This window comes from Ptychodera flava, unplaced genomic scaffold, assembly GCF_041260155.1.
Source record: "Ptychodera flava strain L36383 unplaced genomic scaffold, AS_Pfla_20210202 Scaffold_79__1_contigs__length_559180_pilon, whole genome shotgun sequence".
Classification (NCBI taxonomy): domain Eukaryota; kingdom Metazoa; phylum Hemichordata; class Enteropneusta; family Ptychoderidae; genus Ptychodera; species Ptychodera flava.
Genome location: NW_027248401.1, coordinates 372,311 through 396,212, shown reverse-complemented (window position 1 = coordinate 396,212; position 23,902 = coordinate 372,311). Strand labels below are relative to the sequence as shown.

The window sequence follows — 23,902 nt, the reverse complement described above, 5'->3', positions numbered from 1 at the left end:
GAAACAAAATCTAGTCTGGTTGTCAAACTTCAACAACGAATACATTTCGAATTAACTCTCACTTTTCCTTTATGTTGTTGCCGAGAAGAAGGGTATTTATATTGCATGGCATCTCTTTTCACATAGTCAAACGCGTTTTGTAAATCAATAAAAAACGTATAGGTGGATAAACCATGTCTAAGCCTATTTCTTTATATAGATGACAAAACAAATATATGATCTTGACAAGATCTGTCACGTCTGAATCCATTAAGTTCGTCAGATACAGATAATATATTTTCATCATCCAAATAACGCAAAATCCTAGAGTTTAACAAAGAGCTATAAAATTTAGCAACAGTTGATTGCATACTAATGCCCCTATAGTTTTTTGTGTGGTCCATCGGAATTGGACAGATAATGGCTCGTTTCCATATCACAGGAATTTTACCAGAATCAAAAAACTTCGTACATATATGTTATCTACCCCTACAGCATTACCCCTTTTGGTTTTCGTGACAACCTTTTGTATTTCCTCCACCAAAAAAAAACTATTCAAAAAATGATTACTTTCGTATAGTGGGTCATCCATACGTCATTTCACTATTGTACAATTATCTTCCATTCAGCTGCAGTCACTTTAGGTCAACAACCACATGCACTTATATTCTTTAAGGTCATTCTGAAAGCATTCCAGGTTTTATTTTCTCCGTCCCTAATATTGCTAACGGTCTTTTCCCTATCTCCTGCTTGATTTTGGGATCGCGGGTTTGTTTGGAGCAAATGTTAGTAATGCAACTTGTGAAAGGTACTCATTTCATCAATCACAAGCATAGACAGCATCAAGGCCAGGTGACAAAAGTGTTCACAAAAGCCGACAAAACTATTCATTGAAGTTGGTGCTAAAGTGGGCTAGTACTATATTGTCATCTACGGATACAGCTTCGGTGGCTGCAAATACGTTATATGACCATATTCCATGCTTCGACATACTCGCGTTAGTTGACGTTTTGTGCATACTATCGAGTAAATTACCTGTTATGACGAACGCGATAACTTGTCCGTCACTTTGAATTGTTCTTTCACTGCGGTGCTAGTAACGCATCAGTAGGTAGTATTAATTTACAATTAACGCAAATAGTAGCATTGCAGGGTAAGATAGCTTGTGTGTATGTAAGAATGTGTATGAGAGAGGCAGACAGACACTGAGAATGAGAGAGATGTTTGACTAAACACAGACATGAAATGTCCTCTTTCACGACGTGGCCACCAAATCAGTTTTGTTATGAGAGTGTGATCGCTCCCAATGGTTTATTTAGGCTTGCGTAAGTCAAGTACATAATTTTGCAACTTTTGCAATATAACTAAAGTGTATACGCCCCTCATGCTTAGATGCCAACTGTTTGCGACCAAACTTCGTCCGTGCGCCAGACGTTTGGACAACCTGTATTGAATGTATTTCTACTGCTCTGCTTTGTCAGACATAGCGCGCAATAGAAGTCTTGGCCCTAAAAAAATCTAAACAGTACGCGACATGGACTTAAAGTTCAGACAACGACCGGTCAGTGCCTTATCCTTTCGGTCACCTAGCCTTATCTAAAGTCTACTGAAGGATATGAACTGATTGTAACGTACTCAAATAAAATGTACATTGTTCTAAAGACATATTTGTTCAGTAGTTGATAAATCTGTCAAAGTAAGTCCCATGACTGATGGGCACAGATAAGCTACATAAAGCCAATGATAATTTGATTATTCATCATCAACAATTCCCGCGAGATTCAGAAGAAAAAGCTCTATGGCAGTCAAATTAGGCCGGACAACATGCAAGTTTTCAAAGTACAGGTGCATCGACCAATAACTAACGGAAGGAAGGACAATATCTAAAGTATACCGTATTATCCGTAAAAAATTTATGAATTGCATTATTGATTTTTTTCCAAATGGAGTTGAAATATAGGTCGGGAAATGACCTCTATTATCTGCAGTGCAAAGTTTACCCCCGATAAAACATCTTGGTATTTGAAAACTTTACAGCCCATTGAGAAGTGTTTCAACATTCAACAGGTAGCGACGCTTTGACTATTTGATAGATGTCACGATGAAGTTGTGCTTGGCGTTTGTGATTTTCTCCCTCGGCCGTTTGGTTAGCGGTAAGTTCCAAACTACTGTAATTCTATTGAATATTTAGAGGTTATTTAAGCAAGAAAGCACACCTAGCGATGGTATACGACGAGATTTTGACAAGTTTTCCACATTTATGCACTCGCGATAGCGAGTGCGTATATGAAGTGAGCTGGTCAAAATCGAGTGGTATACCGTCGCTGGGTGTGATTAATTGCTATTATAGCATAACAGTATATTGAAATTTTGGCGTAGAACGTCATAAACGGATTTTTGCTCAAGTCACAGAGGAACATAGACAGAGGCGCAACGGGTATTGTTTAAGGCGTGTAGCGGTTACGTAACCCATCCATGTTCGCCTCGCCTCAGGTTGCTCTCGCCTCTCTTTTCCGAAGAGTGCCGACCATGCATCCTTCGGTAATTTTCGGATTTTCGCCAATTGTTAAGCGAAAGTATGTTCGGCAAAGTTTGTGTTGTTGTTGTCGTGTGGTGCTGAGCGGAATTGACGTGCTGGCGAAAACGGGAGTGTTTTGAACTTCAGGAAAGTGAGTTTTACCGTTTTAAAAATTCCTCTCATATTTTTATGAATATATAATGAGTGTGTTTGAACCAAATTTGAAAGTCTTTTATCGATACTATCTGGTTTTACTCAATGGTTTACGGTCAGTCATACCGTCTTTTACACGTGCGTCAAGGAGGGACATGTTTATGAAACTGCTGGCGTGTTATGTTTTGATTGGCGTGAAGCAGTGTTTCTGGCCTGAGAGCTCACAAAGTAACTATGGTTGCTACGCGACTGGCAATACGATGCCATCTCGTCGTATTTTTCGCATAATCTCGTGTAATTATCAACCACAAACAAAGCCTCCAAAAAGTTTAACACCTTTGAAGCTCATTTTAATATGAAAAGCCAATAGTCTACCGAGACGACCATGGTACAAAAGGCATGCAAGCGTTGCCACTCTGTCCATGTTTCTCTGTTGCTCAAGCTGAGAGCTCGTACGTATGGCAGCCCTGGTATATCGCCAATATACCACGGTTCTTTTCGCGTCTCGACCAATCAGATCGCAGTATTTGCACCATCAATATACTGGTATGATATAATACCCAATATCGCCTGTTCCTGTGTCGTATCAGCATGAGTGTCATTTGTGCTGCGTCAGACACGAGACGAAGTCGAGTGGCTGACGCAGCACAAATGAAACGAATACTGATACGACACAAGGAGCAGGCGTTATTGGGTATTATATTACCATGCCCTGCCCGTCGCATTTTGATTGGTAGAGCTGAACCACGTGACTGACCACAAATACACAGTTATGGTTTGTTTACATGCCCGTGAATATGAATAATAATATTAACAACTCAAAGTATCGTAACTTTACAGCTCAAACGTAAATCATAATCAATCAAAAATAAAATGGAGCACTTGTAGGTCAAGTTGAGATATTTTTTTCTGAAAGCATCTCCGGATTTGCCGTTTTTTTACAGCGCGCGTGACAGTGCGTCGCGTATTGCTCAGTTTCTAGGGCATAGTTGTCGTTCGCTCCAGAAATTTTCGGAAATTTTGACGGTTTTCTTGGGTTCGCTGATAATATAATGGAAATAACAGACTCCGCTCTGACCATTAACGTTTATTTGTGGGCGCGGGCTCGAGGAAAGCCAACGGCAAGCCTCGCCCGTTAATTTTGGGCTTTCCTCTCGCCCTTGCCCACAAATAAACGTTAATGGTCAGCGCGTCGCCCGTTATTTCTATAATAACCGATTTATCATATACCCATGCCCATAATTTTAATAATAGAACGAAAAGCCTTAAATTTTGAGGCTTTAATTTATTACGCCTTGCACATTAATATCAGAATGTTTATGTGAACAAAAGGGCTTCATTCATAAAGTAAGCTTATACGATGAAGCTGTCAACATCATGGGCGAAATCGCTGCAAGTCGTCCATATCTCAATGAACCACAGAAGAAAGACACCGGGTTACAAAAATCGTCATACAGAAGGAACTTTTTAAGGTGCAATATGCTATTACAATTGTAACCGATCAAAAACTTTGCTCAGCTTAAAATCTATCCTGATTCCGATCGTCGTACGGCACGGAGCTCGCGCGGAGAGGGGACGCCATTTTGTTAGTTTACCCTGAGAGTTGCCATGTCAACAGTCGTCGCGCGCGACATCGCTGTTACGCCACGTGCTCACTACCTGTTCGGGGGAGACCGTGCGCAGTGCCGGCGCCGTACAAACGGCAGAATGTTTGCTAGAACTTGACCAAAATATACCATTGGAAAACATTTCAAGGCTCAACATGTTATTTCCGTATTTTGCAACCTGAAATACCCGTGTTTCTTGAAGCCCTTCAAGTTTTTACGTCAGTGACATCGCTTCGCAGGCGGGGAGCGGCAGCCATTTTGTTGTTTACGTTGTTTCCGAACAAACTGCTAATGTAGTTTAGGAAAACTAAAAAACTGATGACGTTCATCGCACATATCTCGACGTTTACCGTGAAATATCACGGCTGATATTTTACGGTGAACGTCAGTAGGATGTAGCAATATGGGCACGGGTATATGATAAGATTTCTTTATGCTGCGATGAAGTTGTCATGTCACTAATGAAACTTGGGAAATTCCTATTGTACATCAGGAATGGATGACTTGGACATAAGTTTATCATTTCCATCTGCTGCTGTGTTGACAACAAACTAAAAATCTGAGACCCGTTTAGAAATTTATCACTTAACACATAGTAGTTGCATTTTTTATGATGGTCTCTTTGTCAGGTTTTTGGGCAAAGAAAAAGTATTTATAGCGAAACGTTGTATCATTATTGCTATACGATACTAATCGCAAAAAGCGCAGATTAGGTCAGTCTATCCTTGACTTTAGAGTGCAGTGTCATCAGGCTTGCGTTGTGGCTTTAAAGATTGAAGTTGCTATCTGTAGGATTTATGGTCGATAGTGATAAGCTCTATGACATGCCAGAGAAGCTTGACCTGCTTTCTGAAAGCTCAATCGACAATGAGTCAGCTGGTCTTCTCCGCGTTCTGTTGTCGGGTCGAGTTCCTGTATCAATGTCACGTGTAATGCTTCTCCGATATTTCGACAAGGTAGGATTGTAATATGCTGTGTCTTTCATTTGTTCCGATTTCGCATCTACTTCTTTTTAAATATTAAATATTTCATATGCTTAGTTGCTAACAATAAACTATTATTATTATTATTATTATTATTATTATCATTATTATTATTAATTGACATCAAAACTAAAATAGCGAAAACGTTATAGCCGCTGGACCTCTTAGATAATTTTCGAATCAATTCAATTTACTTTCAGGATGATTTTGATATTGATATTTGATATTTTCAGCCAGAAATGTTGTCTGTGAAATCATCAGTTCTTTTAACTGCGATAGATTATTTTTCAATTTGTCGAGTTATAAAAGATATTTCCGATAGGAATTTGGGGACATTGAAACTTTCTACCCGTAGATGATGTATATGGAAACCTGGGGCATCACAACGGATGTCATCTTAAGTTTGTTCTCTTTTACCAAATATACCTGAACATGACAATTGTCGAGGAAATTTAACATTCTCATTATTCAGATTATAATTGTTATTTAATTCTTTATTTAACTTTTACAGGTTACACTCAATTCAATCCTTCTTTTATATTCTCATTATCAGTCAAGTACATTAGAGTGTAAATATGACAAAAGTATTCACCATATTCCTGAGTTATCCATCACATATTTGTTTTATGTTGTTTCAACAATGTTTAACTTTGAGAGTATCAAATGTGATACCTGACATACAGGCATTTATGAGACCAATAACTTCCCTTTGAAAACTGTAGCGTGGCTTTCATACACCCGCACTACCCATCCTTCGAGGGCTTCATGGTCGGGAAGATTTAGCAATGACGCTCATAATGTTCAATCAAATGGAAAATGCCCTACTTGACAAGGTGGAGACAGTACGTGATGACAAAGTCTACCTTTTCCAAGCAGACCCTCTATTGAATATCTCATTGTTTTATTTGTAAGTATCAGATATTATTATAATCGAATTCGGAGTTAATACGTTTTGAATGAATGATAATGACGACGATGATATGTTTTGTGCCAAAAATTACCCTGTTTTTGACACGCCATTACATGACTGCATGCGACTGTAATTAATGCATGCATGTGATCATTGTCTGATTGAATTGAAATGTTTCTATTCAAAGAGGCGCCTAAAGAGATAAAGAAAAGTCAGATTGTGACATCAGAACTTAGTTGTTTGCAAACATGTTATTGACAGTATTTTGGAGGGGAAATGTCCATAATACTATTTAAGCATTGTTGATGAGTAATTTCGACCACTGTATAAATTTTTGAGTGATACAACATAGTTAACGCCAATAGCTGTGTACCATTATCATGGCAAATAACGTATTCCTTTTTTATTGTTGATAACAAAGAGAGAATACGAAGACCAAAGGTTTCTTTCCAGATCTGCTTAAAGAGGGTTAGTATATGTAACAGCTTTTGTTAGCTATTCATGAATCTAGAAATTTTTTTTCCTATGAAGTTTTCTTTGCTGATTTGCATTCATTTGGGTACCTTAAACAATTTAAGCTTGGTTGCCCAAAATTTAATGTTGGGCAACTCTTGTGATTTGCATATTCAAAAATGGCCTCAAAATCATCTCTAAAATTTTACTTGTGACCAAGGCATGTTTTTTCTTTGGAGGTTTTTGGTTCATTTTTATTCATTAGGATAGTTGAAACAATTTTAGATTGGTTGACGAAAAGAAATTGTTTAGCAACTCATAAATTGCATAATCAAAGATGGCCGCCAAATCATTTCTAAAATTTAAATTTTGACCATACAATGTTCCTTCTTATGAAGAAGTTTTGATGATCTGCATTCACTTGGGTACCTGAAACAAGTTTAGATTAATTTGGTTGCCAAAAAAGTAATGCTAGGCAACTCTCATAATTTGCATAATCTAAGAGGGCGACAGAAGGTTATCTCTAGATTTAACTTTTAGCTTGAAATTTTCTTTCCCAGGACGTTTTGGTCGATCTTCATTCATTTGGGTAGTTGAAACAATTTAAGCGTGGTTGAACAAAAAATAATTTTGGCTACTCATAATTTACATAACGGAAGATGGCCGCCAAGTCGTTTCGAAACTTCACTTTTGACCGACAAAATGTTCTTTCTAATGAAGTTTTTTGCCGATTTGCATTCATTTGGGTTCTTGAAAGAATTTCAGCTCGGTTGCCAAAAATTTAAGTCGGTCAACTTTCGTAATTTGCATAATCGAAATGGCAGCCTAAAGTTCCCTCCAAAATTTCACTTTTGACTCTCATGTCCTGATATGAGTTGTAATGCCTCTCTTCTAGCGTATTCATATGTCTAGTAACCAATTCTGGTATTATTTTGGTAGTCAAACGGTCAAGTCCAAAGGTTAAAGGACATATGAATGTTTAATTTGACTTTTGGCTCGACTATAGTTGGAAACAACAACTTCATGAACATTCATGACTCACTTTATTCGATTTTCCCTTTGTAAAGACTGTTTTACATGTCACAAGAACTGAATCTTAAAATTAAAAACCTGTAAAATGACACAATAAAACAGTAAATGCTATTGTTGGCAATGAATTTTTAAATGTTTGTATGCTCTTACTCATAATAGGGATCAGAAAGACCATCTCCATTAGTATGGCCCTAACCATCTTCTTCGGCACCCTCATCATTCTCTTCTTAAACATCGTGGATTACATTATCGCCCTTGTCATCATCCCTAGCCTCCCTAACATCCTCTATGCCAATATCTACCTCATGTGTTGCTTGATCAACTCGTCTGTTTATGTATGGATTGTTGCAACCAACTTCACGAGAGTAGCTACAATATGATGTTCATGACAGATGTTCTTTGTGGCAGTCGCACGCCTCAGGTACACTTTACTTTGACACTGGATCAATTAACCCAGACAGGACTGATGGCCTGCTGCTTTCCACAAAATTTACTTGTAAATGGACCTTCCGCATGTGCTGCAGCAGGTTTGCCATCGTAGGGCGAAACGCCATCATTTTAGGGCCTTTCTCCTCTTTGGTGAACAATCAGCCATGACCCAGTACCTGTTGGAGATGTGTGCATTTCATGCCATAGAGGCTATAGGCCAGATCTTGTCTGTCAGCATTATGGAGGTTACTGGAATGCTATCTCTTCTGATCAGTTTGATGAGCAGATCCGGCAAGAAGCATTCATGGGTATGACACTGTCTGTTGAAATTGTACATCAGTTGATTGACGGCTTCCCTATCACTACACATGTATCAGACTGGATGGACCATGTGTACTCTTCATATGCAACATGCCAAAAGTTGCAGAAATAGCACAAAGAGGAGTTGAAGCAAAGAATCAGGGTCTTATTGATGTGGAGGTGGAGAATTATCCTCACCCATTTGAAGATTACTGCCCTCATCTACATCATCCTGTTACTGGCCAGATTGCACCTGCTGTCGTAAATGTTGCTGAACTCGATTGTGATCGGCGGAGAATAAAGGAGAAAAAGTACATACCCAGTCTTCCTGATGGGTTTTACGATCTTATTAGTAGCTCCATCAAGAGACAATGTCTGTTTTAATGAAGGGTAATAACGTCAGGTTTGTAGTTGACCTTGGGAACTTTTCCTCCGATAATTGGTGAAGTGGTCAGCAGAGGCAGATGATGTTTGCGCCTCCACTTACCTTTGAACCGTGTGCTGTATCTTTCTGACTCATGGATGGACATGGATATTGTTATTGTGGAAGTTTTAAAACAGTTCTATTATTTTTCTAAAAAAACTTCATAGGAAAGAACACTTTAGGTCAAAAGTTAAATTTTATTGAAAATCCGGCGGCCATCTTGGATAATGCAAATTACGAGAATTGCCCAACAATAATTTTTGGCGATCAAGCTAATATTGTTTCAGGTACCCATATGAATGCAAATCAACAAAAAAAACTTCACAGGAAAGAACATTTCTAGGTTCATTATTGGAGGTATAGGAGTGTAAAATCGACTAAGTGACGATGCATTTAGAATTTTGGATATCGGTTTTATGACAAGTTCATACTCCTAAGAACGTAGATAATTTTTGATTAATTAGAATAATTCGGAATAAATATGTATAGGTGTCAAGTATTTAACTTTTATGCTTTGCTATAAGTACTCAACTGTCCATAGTGATGTCAGTCAGAAACCTCGATATATTCGTGAATTAAAATATAAATATAAGCAATGAACGGGAAAACAAACGAAAAATTATGTTTTTTGATGTTCGTTTTGTTATTCAGTGTGTAAGGATGCTGGCAAGAAATGCAAGATAGTATACGACACATACAACAGATGCCACATGTCTGATGACAGATATGATTACGAAGGCGCAGGACAAGGTAAGGCGACGTAGTCTGGGATTCGTGCCTAAAAAAACAAATGCGCATTTAGTGAGTATTTTGTCCAAATATTCAGGCATGGTTGTTAAGTTTGGGTGAATGATACAAAAATGACGATTTCTCGTTCTGAATTGAATTCAATTGAGTTATGATATCGCTGAAAATAAAACTGCTAACCTAAACCTTTGTCAAGTGGTAACCAACTGCCGGCGCAAACCAAAGATAAGAAAGAAAGTTAACATCTTAAATATATTTTGACAAATGTTTATAAAATGTAACTAAGCCGCCCAAATTGGTCGAACAGGGCAGTCAAAAGCTGACCGAATCATTTGAGAAGACAACATCTACCATGTTGCATACTGCATTTTTCGGTGCAGTTCAGATTGTGAATCAGTCATTGAAGACAATGGATTTAATCGCAAAATCTGTTTGTGTCGTAGTTTTTTCTGTTTATGTTTTCTGTTCATCTATCTACTAGTACCCTGTGTATACCCTATTGAACATAAAAGATATGGGGCAATTAATACACGTAATGTACAATTATTGAGGGATTATTTTGTGATGATATCATAAGGAGGGTTGAGATATATCTCATCTTCTTTCGAATGAAAGGCAGAGATGCTAGACTGAAAATATAATTTTGAGTTTTTCATCAAGGTTTGATAAATATATCGCACACCCCAGATTATTCTTTTCATGCCAACGCGGAAAGCATCGAGTAAGTTCTAAAAACTTTGCATAAGCTATGTTTATTATATAATGTCACTCCACGCAATTGCATCTTGATACAGTGAGGTCTATAGCGAGTATCCATAGCACAAACTCAACCAAGGCAACTCTCCATATAGCCGTCATGATATGTTCGATTAACAAACCTTGACACACTGGATTACTTTTTTGGAATTGAATGTTCATAAGTAGAATACGCGATTTCGATATTGCTACCATATCTACTAAAAGGCATAGAGAAGAATTTTATAAATATCCTCACATTTGTTCACTCGACAAACGCCTATGCGGACTACCAGCATCATGGAAGCATTTTAAAATCTTCTCTCAACAGCCTGCTATCACCAAGTCACGGAGTTTGTTGGTATATGTACATGCACACAGACAAATTGGCGCAAAGAAAATTAATTTGTCAGCCTTACGATACATAAGCTTCCTTTGACGCCAGAAATCCCGCGCAATTCCTCTCGTTTTTGGACTCTTACAATACTGGCGCCACGAAATACCAACATGGTATCAACAACGTGGTCTTACTCGTTTGGACATTTAAAATTCACTTAGCAACTTTATCTTTGTTATGGAGGTATTCTGTGTACTACCGCCATGTTCTATTGTATTTCAACCAATCGTAATATTGAGCCGCTGTTATCAATTTATTTATTGATATCGTGGGTTTGAAACAAAAGAATTGTAGCATGCCATTCATGAGCAAGTGATCAGTTGTACTTAAAGTATCTTTCCTAATGTCGGTAGAAATCAAAGTATTGCCTTATTGTATTTTTCATGGCGTCGGTATGCGACATAACCAAGATAATGTATAAATGAACACACTATCTTACAGGATAAGCTAACTCAGGCAGAGACGCTCACAGGCAGACTTATGTATCAGAGGCTGGGCCGTAAGGCTTAGCCACGGTTCCGTATTTATAAACAAGTTCCAGTTCTACGCCAACATTATTCGTCGTCAGTTCCTGCTTCTTTCCTCAAGTAACGACATACCTATGGAGATAGATCATGCAATTAGGCGGATGGTCGTACGCATGTCTCTGTACGTCTCTCAATTTTCGTTTTTCCAACAATTTTAATTGAGGCTATAACGTCTTTGTCATCCATGTTCTTATGTAATTTGAAGGCCTACTTGCCAAGCATTTTGATGGATGTCTCTTGTCAGTGAACAGCGAGCTAGCTAATGCGGTGGCGTTATCAGACAGAATAACCAACTACAATGCACCATCTCGTTTCTTTGTCCCCACTGGTAACCCGGGTAACTTTAACCCGAACAATATTACGGGCAGAAAGATAGGTAAGAATACATGTTTTTTCCATCCGAAAAGAGCTGTCACGAGTCTTTGCCGGTCTGAAAATGTTACTGGCGATACTATCTAGAGTTGAAATCATAAAAGCAGGTTCTGTTTTTTTTTATACAAAACTAACTAGCTTTAGTTTATTATGAAGTAATATAGAATTACGGGTGAGGTTCGGATTTTCATACAGTGTGTTACCCGAAAAAGTGGTTAATACACTAATGTTAAGTATTTCAAAAAGGTGAGCTCATATTGATGAGGATGACAAACAATATCAACATTGTCACTCGGTCGGCTTTTCTGAGAGATGCTGTAAATTGCATCAATATTACAAAGAGAACGTTGTATACGTCAGGTGGCATTGCACGTGGCACCGCTAATTTTTAGTCAAAATCACATTTTGCAAAGATTAATTCCTTTTTCTTTACTTGTTAACCCAAGATTAAAATATTGATTGGTCCACCTTTTAGCATCAGGTGCAGTCTTTAGTTGAGTAAGGAAAAAGTGTAAGTTTATGGAAATTTGTGCAAGCCACCCGATTTCCTAGCTTCTCATTTTCCCGGCTTTATATATTTTGAAAACATATAAGTCCTCTCTAGCTGTGTCAAATCGTGGGAAATTATAACTTCATGCTCTTTAAATGCCATATAATAAAATATTTTCTTTTGAAATAAAGTTCTTACATTTTGAATAAGAGTCGTTTTTTAAAAATTATTGATCCTGATTGTGGTCACTTTCATGAATGTTTTTCAACCCCTGCCATTCAGAATGAGAATATTTTATGCAAATATGCTCTAGTTTCAGTCGGTGGAACATTTAATAATATTTTATTCGTTTCTGGACATAATACTCATATGTCACTTTGCCACCATAATCGTTTCGCATACGTCCGGCACAGATCCTCGCTACGTAAGCTCAGAATTTATGCAATCACTTCTTTATGACCGATTGGAAGCCTTTAAAATTATCGCAATTTTGCCTGCAGGCTTTATCCATGGATGGGAGAGCAACTTCCGTTGTCTGAGAGAAAACAACGTGGTTGGAGCAAGGTTGCTTGGTCCACATCAAATATTCTCGCAGGATATCTATAAACTGCTTAACAACGTTAAAACTCAGCAGGTTAGTCCTTTCAACTGAACTAGTTTGTTGTACACTTCCTACTTCCTGCGGCGTAAATGCAAAACCAATAAACGCAAACCTCTGCTGATAGTTTTAGGTTGAATATCTCCGAACACATCACGTTTCTGACAAGTTATACTCATTGCCATCTGATGTATGTTTTATAAAAATTGTAAGATGATAAATAGAGTAGAAAGTATGCAAGCTAGCTCTCCCTACCTTAACAATATTATTTGTCCTTTAAATTTACAGGAAATTAGCAATCGTGATTAGGTACCGTGAATATCACTCCTGAGCCACAAGAATAGTACACACCTATTGTCTTGTCTATTACCCCTAGAGCCATGCATTACAAGTATATATTGCTACTAGTATTTCCCGAGGTTATAGACTGATCGGTATAGCGACGTGTATCTGGTAACGCAATGCAAGGAGGTGTAATAAACGGCCGCGGTAGCTCGAATAAAGACAAGTTTATAGGTTTTTTATAACACACCAAATGCTCATGTGTTCTACGTTATTGCTTTTAATGTGCTTACTATATATGCACTGCAACAATACATTTTGAGACGTGTATTGGTCGATTCTCGTAGGGGTAACAATGGTGCCAATTTCTTCTTAACACGAAACTAAAGATGAACGTTTGTTATTAATGAGCTCGTCGGGTGCAAACACTGTTGGAAGGGAAATTCTTGCTCTTTCAGTCATAGGCCCGTCGCTCATCCCGTTCGCTTTTTGTGCTCTAATCACCCGCCATTGCTTAAAGCTGCAGACAACACTGAACATGCGCGGTCACGTGATCCGGTAAAAATTTTCAAAAAATTATTTCCCTAAGGAAAACTTCGTTGAAAGAAATATCCTCTAACGTCACTTTTTTCCGAACCAGTAGAGACTGGATGTATCTATACTCTCATCACGTGATATGTTCTGGAGAATCGCAATAGACTGAGCACTTAGCGATTTAGAGTTTTTCTTAACACGCTAAAGTAATATTTCTTACCTGACTCAATATTACTTTATGATATCAGTTCTGTGCTTGAAAATAAAACCACTTTCATTGCAGACTGTGGTAATTAAATGCTTCAATTCATGTAAAGGCATCCGTTTCATTTCTTTTGCCTTAAATTCAGCTTCATATGATCGTACAAACGGCTTGTCAATTCTGAGGTTAATTGACGTGTGTATAAGCATAGATTGGAACTAACAGTTAATTACTTGAAAGAGTCCATCTCCGAGTTACGTTGAAAATTAGCCACACCCAATTTGTACATGATTAAGTTTACGGTCTTATCTAATCCACTGTAGATAGATGCCGCCTTCGTAGCGCTTGCCCCCGAATATGGAGTTGATGACGAGGATTTACGTATGTTGGGAGTTATGCCAGTTGATGTGGAGCCAGTAGGAGACGTTCTTTACTGTGGCGATGGTGATGCTTTAGCAACTCGCAAGGACAGTCGGGTGATTAAATGGTTTAATGCTTCACTGCGAAGACTAAAGAAGAGCGGCAAGTATGCGGAGTATGCAGAACGGCACGAATAGACACGGTAAGATTTGACTCATAAGGAGACGCATACGTACATTTTACACACGACTGAATTACCTGTGTCGAACACATATTTTGTGATTATCTCATGTTTAAAAAAAAACAATTCAAGTTTCAAATACATATTCGATAAAAATATCGCAATGAGAGCAATTTGATTTACATTTAGTCTCAAAAATAGATGAGAGTTTCTCGATGTTAAATATACTTGATCTAGCAGACAGGTTTGACTTGCCTCACTACATTTTTGTCAATTTCTACTGACTACTGGCCGATGACGACACGTGCCTGACAGGTTACTTTTTCCTGATTGCAAATTTTGAAGGACGACATCAGAATACTAGTAATGTCAAGTTATCCGAACCTCTTTACATCCTACGTTATGCATTCACTCAGCATGGCGTAAATATTGTAATTCAAAATCGCCATTGTTCTATTGCTACTTTCAGGACACTTGGGCAAGATTGAATGTATTTACTAAATGGAAGTGGCAAAAGTAACATTGACAGAGATGAATGCTGTTCATGCAATTTAACGTATTTGCTGTTCTACTGAATCTTTTTAAAAAAATATGTTGAAATTCATATGTTCAAATAATTAGTTTGCAGAATCATAAGGCAATATAATGTAATACTGTTTTGTGAAATAAATAATAGATTGCAGGTATTCTTAAGTTTGTGTCAGTACATCTATGACATTGGCCAGGAAAGACTTCATTTTTTCCACCAAATAACTGCAAAGCGTAAAAAACAAATGAAATTATTGAGTCAAAATTCAATATTTGTCAGTCAGTATTTTCCTAAAAATGTCGCTTTTATGTAACTTCTATCAAATCCTACAGCTAAACATATAATCTATAAATGGGCCGACAAATATATTTGTCTGGGCTGACGTCTGTGTACATTTTCTAGCTATCAATATGACTGAGATCTTATTGTATGTGTTTACCAAACTATGTGTAGGCCTATTTATGTTTATATTTATTTTATATATTTGCTTTATATATTTGAAAATTGTGTTGGCCGTATGTTTGTCAGAATGAGGCAAAGGGTACTTATTTACCTCTAAGAAGACATAAATTTCCTTGAGATTGATTATGGGATATTAAATGATAACGTTCTGCTGGCTCAACAATATTTCGAAGAATTTCGAAGATACAAGCTAATTTTGCGTGAGGAAAATGGAGCTAAGGTACTTGGTGATTCATTCTGATCGCCTCCCCTGGCCTGTTCACTAATTATACGTTTAACACAATTTGAACTAATTTGGGATAATTGAATTTTCATATTTTTCAAATATCTCAAAAATGTTAGATGTCCTATATTTGAATGTTATGAGATTACAAATTAATCATAAGGACAAGTGTGTAACATAAAAAAAAGCAGATGAGGCTACATTTGCAGATTATACACTGTAAAAATATTGGACGCCAGACGCGTCTTTACGCGTTCAAAATGTATATATCGGGTTCAATTTGGACGGCTAGTGTTCATATTGTTAACGATAGTGTTCATATTCTTAGCAATGATGTTCTAAACTTAACACGATGTGTTAACAACTATCTCCTTCAAGTGTTCAAAAACTTAGCATCACAGAAATTTTGCAATACTGTGAAACAATTAACAATCTTTTGTGTTTTTTCTTTCCATGGCTATATTAAATTTACTACTGCCTCGCTGTCCGGCAAACGTGCACGGATTTTGGTGTTACCCATTTCACACTAAGTGAAAAATATTTCCGGTCTACAATTGCTGAAAGCATTTTTTTTTCTAAAAAGCGAAGTATACAAAATAAGTTTACACGTTTATAACGGGTTTAAATTTTGAAAATTTGAAAAGAAAATCAGAAAACCACCATGAACGTTTTTATTTTACATCGGCGTGCAAGAGGCGTTCTTACTTCTAAACACTTGGTGTTCAAGTTTGGTGCCTTTCCTATCCCATGATGCATCAAAACAGAAGTTGCGACATTTTTCTTGTAAGCGCACCTGAGGTCGTGATCGTGCGGAAGCAAGACCAGAAAGGGTCATTTAAAATGTGCCCTAACTCAATTTAATGTTTATGAAGCCTAAATTAACGAAAAAGTCAGGGGCATTTCAAAAGTGTCCTGACTGAAAAGACGTAAAGTAAAGAAATTTTAAGCATTTTGTCTCATTTCTTTAGTACATTTACACAAAAATGAACTTTTTCATGAAAATGCATCCGATGAAAGGGGTAGGCAATAATAGTTGTGTTTTCGTTGTTTTGTTCGATGAGAACAATATTTCAAATTTTACACTATTCTATCATTTTGTAAAATTTCAGCTGTAAAAATTTCGATTTCGTTACATTTTCCTAATAATTTCTCTCATCCAATTTTCCCAAATTAGTTCCAATCGTGTTTGTATTTGATTATTATCAACATTAAATAATTACCTTTGAATTGTTACTTTATAAGTGTCCCTATCATAATATGAAACGATTCCCTACAGAAATTTAGTCGACTTTGTAGTGTACATTTCAGTTTCCTACCAAGCACTTAATATTAGACTTAACATGTATATCGAGAGGAAGAATCAAACGCTATTGATACGAACTTTATTACTGTTCATCTAAAAATCATCCCTTATTGGTACCAATGTTTTTGGGCTTAACTTGATTTAATTGATGCCTTTTACTGGTGCAAAATACAGCGCGGGACTGGTGGATATTCCGCTACATCGATGTGCAAAACAAACCTGAGGGATCGGTCATTATTTCTGCCCGGGGGGGGTGTCTCAGGAATATAAGGGGGTCACTCAAAATGAAAGCTACAAGGGGGTTGCTTAAATTGTGGAGAGAACGAAAGGGACTGCTAAATTGTCCGTGCAAAATGAATTGGAACACCTCTCAGATTGCACCATTCACACATGAAGTGCTCAAAATTTCTCGCACTCTCCCTTTGAGTGTTCTAGCAGTTCTACGTAGTAAAGTACAAATTGAAAACACCTCTCATATTGTTCCAGATTTTACCATTGTACACATCAATTTCTCCAATTTTTCCACACAAGAGAGGGTACAACTTCCTCTGACACTTCCCCCTCAGCCTCCTGCGCATTCTCTACCCGTACTTTCAAATTCTGACCTGTCAGATATCTTAGTGAAAACCACGCCTTTATATCCGTCCAAAGTAATCAATACTGTATGGTTCGATACCAGATATAGCATGAGCTTTGATGTGACTGTTAATTTCATTTTGTTTGTTTCATCTTTTTCAACGGTCGTCAGATACACCAGGATATGAAAGGTCTTTACTATTGCAGTATTTTTGTAAATTTTGCAAATACAGGTCTTGATATTTAAATTTAAATTAAAACTCCAAACCCCTTTTGGGGCTCACTTGCGTCCATTTATGTTGTCCGACCACTCGTTCCTCTTGCTCGTGCGATGTTGTTTCGTCACTTAGACATGATAAGATACACGGTGTTTGTCTCTTCCGCTAAGCTTATTTATAGTAATTCATACAATGCGTATAATATACTTCACTTCTGATCTGTGAATACTTATAAGTATGCCTTGTCTGGAACAGCTCATGAAGCGGTGTATCCGAAATGTCTGTCCAGCTAAACCAAGTCAATGCGCAAATATAATTAAAGTGTACTCAAATATGCATTAAGCATGCCCGGGTAAACAACAATGACAGCAGACACTGGACGTCGGGTAAACATAGCAACCGACTGCTGCTCGATAGAACAGTGTTCTTTTATGCATCTATTGCAAGAGACGAGGTGCAAAATTATATGCAAAGGAGAACAAGTGTAGCGAAGTGTAGCGAAGATAAATAAACGTAAAAATTAAAAGTTTAATGGGTCAGAAGTGTTCGTTTATATTGCGTAAAGCATTCTGTAAAATTTGTACATTCAATTTCTTTTATGTATCGTCAAAATAAAGCAAAGAATGACGTAGCTGATTGCTTGCCATGGAAAGATATGCCTATATGCCTGTGTAAAGTGGACGTGTTTATAGCAAATGTTTCGTTATCATAGTTGATGAAGAAATGATGCTTTAGGAATGTCTACTTTTGGTGAGTTAAGGCAATGGAGAACTTTAACCCTGGTCGTGTTGGGGTTACTTGGGTATTTAGCGAGATAATGGTACTATTTTATTTAGTTCGGCAGAACACACTAGAGCAAACACACGGTCAGCGCAGTGTCCGAATGAACACCAATCATCTTCCCTCAGTGGCATTTGTATCGTACTCTCGTCAACAGATGATAATCACGCACTTGTCTTGAACAGTGGAAGAGCACAGTCAATCCGACCACGTAAGTACAGTCTCAATCAGCGAGCGAAATTCACACTAACCCGATGGCCCGAGACCAGCAGTTTTCATGCCGGACTAGTAACTCTTGAAAGATGTCCTGCTGTTCCTAAAGACGCGGGCCAGTAACTTGTACTATATATATACAGAAGTTTACCAGAATGTTTTGCTAAGCTAAACACCTGACAAAATTATACAAAGGTACGAAATTTGTTCTTTCAAAAGTTTGCAAAAAGTGGAATTTGCAGATAAAAAGTGAACAGACTGATCGGTACACAGTAGGTTAGGCTGTCCACAATTCCCCTTGAATTGTTCACTCAGACATCTTTTGCTAAAGGCTTTTTCAATTTTATCAGTTTCTTAAGAGTCTTTGACTTACAATTTAAGTTCAGGATTATTTGTTTAAACTATGTTCCAAAATTATTGAATGTAAATTGAATGAGAAGTCGATGTTTGGAGGTGCTAAAAGTTGTACACTTGTCAAGATAAAGTTATCAGAAACTAAGATGGTCTCATCATACCACCTGTCAGACATGCAAATTTCCTTTGTTACGAACATTAAAAAAAATCAATACCCTTTCTTTTGCCAACACAGATGCAACTTATTCCCTTAGTTTCCTTGAAAATATTTTGTACGGCTGTCAAAAATCTATGTCAACAAAATTACAAAATTGCTATCTTCTCCGCAGAAAATGGGTTGATCTTCTCATTATTCACAGTGAGAAATCAGAAAATTACGATAATCAGAACAATGTTGCCAGAATTTTGAAATATGGACCGAGTTATTCTGTGTACAGAAGAAATTTGCTTCAGTTTATTGAGTGATCTCAGTGTGTACAGATCATGGAGAATTGTGGGTAGCCTCACTTGCTGTGCGGTACTTCATCTATGCGAAAGATCTTTCCTCACGTTTTCTTGCGAGAGTAGTGGCGCTATTCAATATGATCCCCATCTGTTAAGCATGTGTTAGTTCGAGATCTCGCTGTGGTCATAAAAGAGTTATTGTTTAGCGTATAGACCGTGTCGCATGCGTCGAGATAGACTCGATTTCGAGGACATCTCAACATTGCACTTTTATATGATATTGGATATTTACAGCTACTGGAAAACAGTATCGAAATTAGAATTGTTCGATCAGCCATGTGAGGTGGTGAAATCTCCGATATAGGATGTTTACCCACCTGTTTTAGACAAGTCTAGTATCGTATTAATCCCAATGAAAATAAAAGTTATCCTCTCGCGCGTCAATTCAGACCCACCTCGTCAACTTTTTTTCTGCTCATGAGGAAATAAAATAAAAAAAAACAAAACCGCAAAAATACGTGACGATAGTGTATACCAGTGCTGTATAAAACATAACCGTAAACAAAAAAATTGACACTAACATTCCATTCAAAACTCTCCACATATGTCACTGTTATATCAAACTGTCAAAAAGTCAAACCACAGAACTGTTGCTGTACCAAATACTAAAGCAACACTGCTATGCATTTGTCTCTGCATGTAGTCCTATGTTGTTTTTATGGGTTTTTTTGCGCGCGCGTTCTTGTTGGTTGAAAAATTAAAAAACAATGAGAAAAGAAAAACATCGTCACCGCATCATTTTTGCAATACGTCTAGTATGAGAAACAAACTTTTTATTTTTCTTGGCCTAAGTTAGTGTCGGCTTACGGCAGTCGGGCTTGGCCAGACCGAGGAACCAAATCTGTAAGGTAGTGACCTCCCCGTTATACATCGAATATTTACCCTAGATTTGACAAGTATAGTATCGTCTAGTATCGAAGTTAGAGCCGGATTGAGGAAGTCGGGCTTGGCAAGATCTGTGAGGTAGCAAAATCTCCGACATAAATATCAAACATTTGTCCCGAAATCGCCGATAAACATCGGTGATTTTACCTAGAGCAGACGTGCCTGAGACACGAGGCAAGGCATTCTAGTATCGATATTAGAGTCGCAATCGTCGATAAATATCGAGTAAATCTCTGTGATTTCACAGATCCGACGTGTCGAGACGCAAGGCAAGTCATTGTAGAATTGTCTAGTATCGATTATTATATATAGTCCCACAATTGCCAATATGTATCAGTCAGAGTTAAAAAATCGGCAATTTCGCAAACCCGGCGTGCCGCGACAGAAGGCAAGTCATTCTTGTAAAGTATAGTATCGATACAAAACCCGATATATAGATTGTTATGTATGGCAGAAATATGTTGGACGTCAAACTTCGATACTAGAAAGTAAATGTCCGATACGAAAATTCGCGTCTTCATTGTCATTTGACCTTCATAGCCATTGCCTTGGTCACCTGTAAAGACTATGCTTACATTTTAAATTTGTGATTCGTCTCTTAACGTGGGTTTCGACACTTCAGTGTTATTTCTCTTCAGTTGCCCTAATGTTTGTATATCCTTCCTTGAATTTGACGATGAGTCCTTCAAAGAGGAGAAGCCAGAATCGTTTTTGAAAGAGTCAACAATTGTATTGACTCCATTTGTGTGTTACCCGGTGTTTGTGGTGCCAAAACTTATACTCATATCCCTGTCACCCTGATCGGAGTTCTGGACGCGTAGCTTTTCAGTGTTGGGACATATTTCAAGCCCACGCTTGTGTTCGTTTTCTCAGTGTTAGAAATATTTGTTGTAAAAGGCTGTTTTAGGAAATATCAACGTTTTATGTGTTTGGGCTTAACCTTTCACTGGTTTCATATGGTCTTTTGCACTGAGATCAGTTGCTCCAACTTTTGGTTTCGATAGTCATCTTCATTTGCTTTCCTTTAAAAGAATTAAAAGACACAAAAAACACTTTGATGTTAGGATTTTGAAGTGGTGTCTTTTTATATTTTTCAATCGCATGTTCTTAGCCCCTATACTGAGTGCGGTTAAAAAAATCTGCACTCTATTTGGATTTGACCTGAGGATCGGACCAGTTGATTTCCTTCAGGGCCAGTGACTTTTTAAAGTTGCTGGCCGGCTTGGCCAGTAGAGATTTTTCGTGAGTTTCACACAATGGTCTCAACAATTGCACTTAGAATGATATATCTTACATATGTGCCTCTGCTGTGACATGGCAGTGATTTATGTATTTAGTTTGACTCATCATGGAGGTACAAAAAAGACCTGCAACGGTTGCATTGTCTCGTTATGTGTCTTTGTCAACACACGGTCGGTACGTGACATAAGTTTTCGTTACACATTTGTACTAGGATAAACCTACAAATGTATAGTATATACAGTGTCTTCATTCGGGATTCGAACCCACAACATACGGCATCCAGTCACCTAGCGGAGAAGCAACTGACAGAACCGGTCGGTCAAATCCCACTCTCAAAAAAGAGTGATTCAATCACCGAGCTAAAGTTGTTTGAAAAAGATATGCCATGCCGATACTGATTACACTATGCGGTGAGTAAAAAGTGACCATCTTACAACCCCCAATTCACACCTCGCTACAATTCGTTAGGTTTGCTACACCCCCTTCTGTTAGGCTGAAATATCCAATTGTGTGAGGCCGCGAGACACTGAAGATTAAGCCAGACAATCGATGTTTGAGATATGAAAGGCCTTATACATAATAAGATTTGAAGAATATCTGTCAGGCTTAAGTCGTGTTGGCGAAGACAGCTCCCTATTCGTCGATCTTAATCATTAATAGCAAGGCATAGAATAAACAATAGAATTCATCAATGTATATAGCGTCATTGATTATTTTCTGTTTTGGGTATTGAATATGGCAATCCGGCTCTGGAAAATAAATAATATCTTATATGCTTTCCCGGACGTCACATCTGTGGAGTGTAAATCTGATTAAAAACCGAGAATATATTTCGCGTGTGATTATATATTTGAAAATCACCTGAAGCCGTCAATTTTCTCACACCTAACATCAAGGTAAAGCCACTTTGACTTTGAATGAGATGTACTGTGAGATTTTGAATACGTACGTGTCCCACCTTTAGCCATATACAGACTCTTGTATTTCTCTTGGGAAGCTTCCAGAATACAAAGCACGTCTCCATGGCTAATAAGGAGTGCCTTAAGGCGTGAAACATCCGAAGAAGTTACACTCTGACATACATACTAGATTTTACGTAATATAATTATTCGACAATTTTCTTCTGTAAACCACGTACAGTGAAATTCAATGACATGAACATCTTTTGTCATTCTTCACCAGAATATAGTGCTGTCTAATGCTCTTTTCACTTCGATTAAAAATATGTTGTTCTTGCAGATTAATATTTGCTAATTCGTGGTAAGCATAGCACGATGAAGTGATCAGGGAATGGTTCAAGAGTGTGGTCTAGGTATTTGACAGACAACGGCAAAGTTACACTTTGGGAGTGTATAGCTCGTTTGTCTAGAGTACATATGAAGCGCAACCTACGTTTCGATGGCGGAGTTGCATGCTTTTTTCACATTTGGCAACACAAAAAGGGAGTTCACATGGTTATATAAACCGACGTTCTTTCGAAATTCGCATTGAGAGAATGGACAATCGCTTTCTTCGATCGCCACTGTCTTTATTAAACAAGTGCGCTACATTTTGAGCTCCGCTCTCAACGACGCGGAGCTTATCAAATACGCTGATTTTCCGTCATCGTCCGTCCGTTGTCGTCCGTCCGTCGTCGTCCGTCAACAATTGCCTTCTTTTCTGAAATCGTCAAATGTCAAAGATCATGGAAATTCTCAAAAATAACATTTTTAAACATCTTCCAAAAACTGGGCATGGCCTATGACCTTTGAATTTTTCATGTAGCAATCTGGCCATATGTCAAAGCCTTTGTTAAGAATTTTGATTGATCAATGCAAATGATGTCAATTTAAATGGCTAACAGTTTATATTATGTGACCCATGGTTATGGTCATGTCATAAAACATTCCTTGTGATGAGTATTACCTATGTGCCAAATTGCAAGCCTTTTGGTGCAAGAGTGGTCTACTATACACTGAGATACACTTAAGTAGGTAAAACGTCATTCAAGGTCATTCAAAAAAATCTTGAAAATATTTTGTCCCATACTTAACACTATCCAACAGATGCAAGCCCCTTTAGCCCCTGTAGTTGCTGAGATATACAGGTTTTTCATAAGTAATGAGATATGTAAAAATAATTATTTGATCATCGAAAATCTCCAAAAAATGAAAGAATGAATGGCCTTGAAATTAGGTATGCAGAAGAAGGAAGGCAAGAGTAAAAATCTCGCGTAAATACAATGGGGGCCCAGCACGCATAGGGTATGTGTCCCTAATTACATGAAAAATTAAAGCTGCAAGCAGCATTGGCGGGGCCCAGCGGTTACCATGGTTTCAAGTTCTTACTGATAATATCATGTGTAAAATTTGAGCATGAAAATGTCTGTTGGTTCATGTAAAGAAGAATTTTGAACATCAT

The 23,902-nt window shown here is 37.7% G+C and overlaps 1 protein-coding gene across 1 annotated transcript; it reads left to right on the top strand.

The window, feature by feature from the left end:
- Window positions 1-1,997: 1,997 nt before the first annotated feature.
- LOC139128940 (uncharacterized) lies at window positions 1,998-14,229 on the top strand. The gene is made up of 8 exons (XM_070694631.1): window positions 1,998-2,132; window positions 5,050-5,213; window positions 5,963-6,147; window positions 6,572-6,618; window positions 9,440-9,538; window positions 11,400-11,570; window positions 12,557-12,690; window positions 13,996-14,229. The coding sequence occupies exons 1-8, from the start codon at window positions 2,081-2,083 to the stop codon at window positions 14,227-14,229; spliced, it is 1,086 nt and encodes a 361-aa protein (XP_070550732.1). The 5' UTR covers window positions 1,998-2,080.
- Window positions 14,230-23,902: the final 9,673 nt, after the last annotated feature.

Excerpts from the sequence above, each read along its gene's own strand:
- LOC139128940 (XM_070694631.1), top strand. The coding sequence starts at position 2,081 with ATGAAGTTGTGCTTGGCGTTTGTGATTTTCTCCCTCGGCCGTTTGGTT. Across the intron at positions 6,148-6,571 it reads AATATCTCATTGTTTTATTT|AGAGAATACGAAGACCAAAG; the intron begins GTAAGTATCAGA and ends TTGATAACAAAG. Across the intron at positions 6,619-9,439 it reads TCCAGATCTGCTTAAAGAGG|TGTGTAAGGATGCTGGCAAG; the intron begins GTTAGTATATGT and ends TTTGTTATTCAG.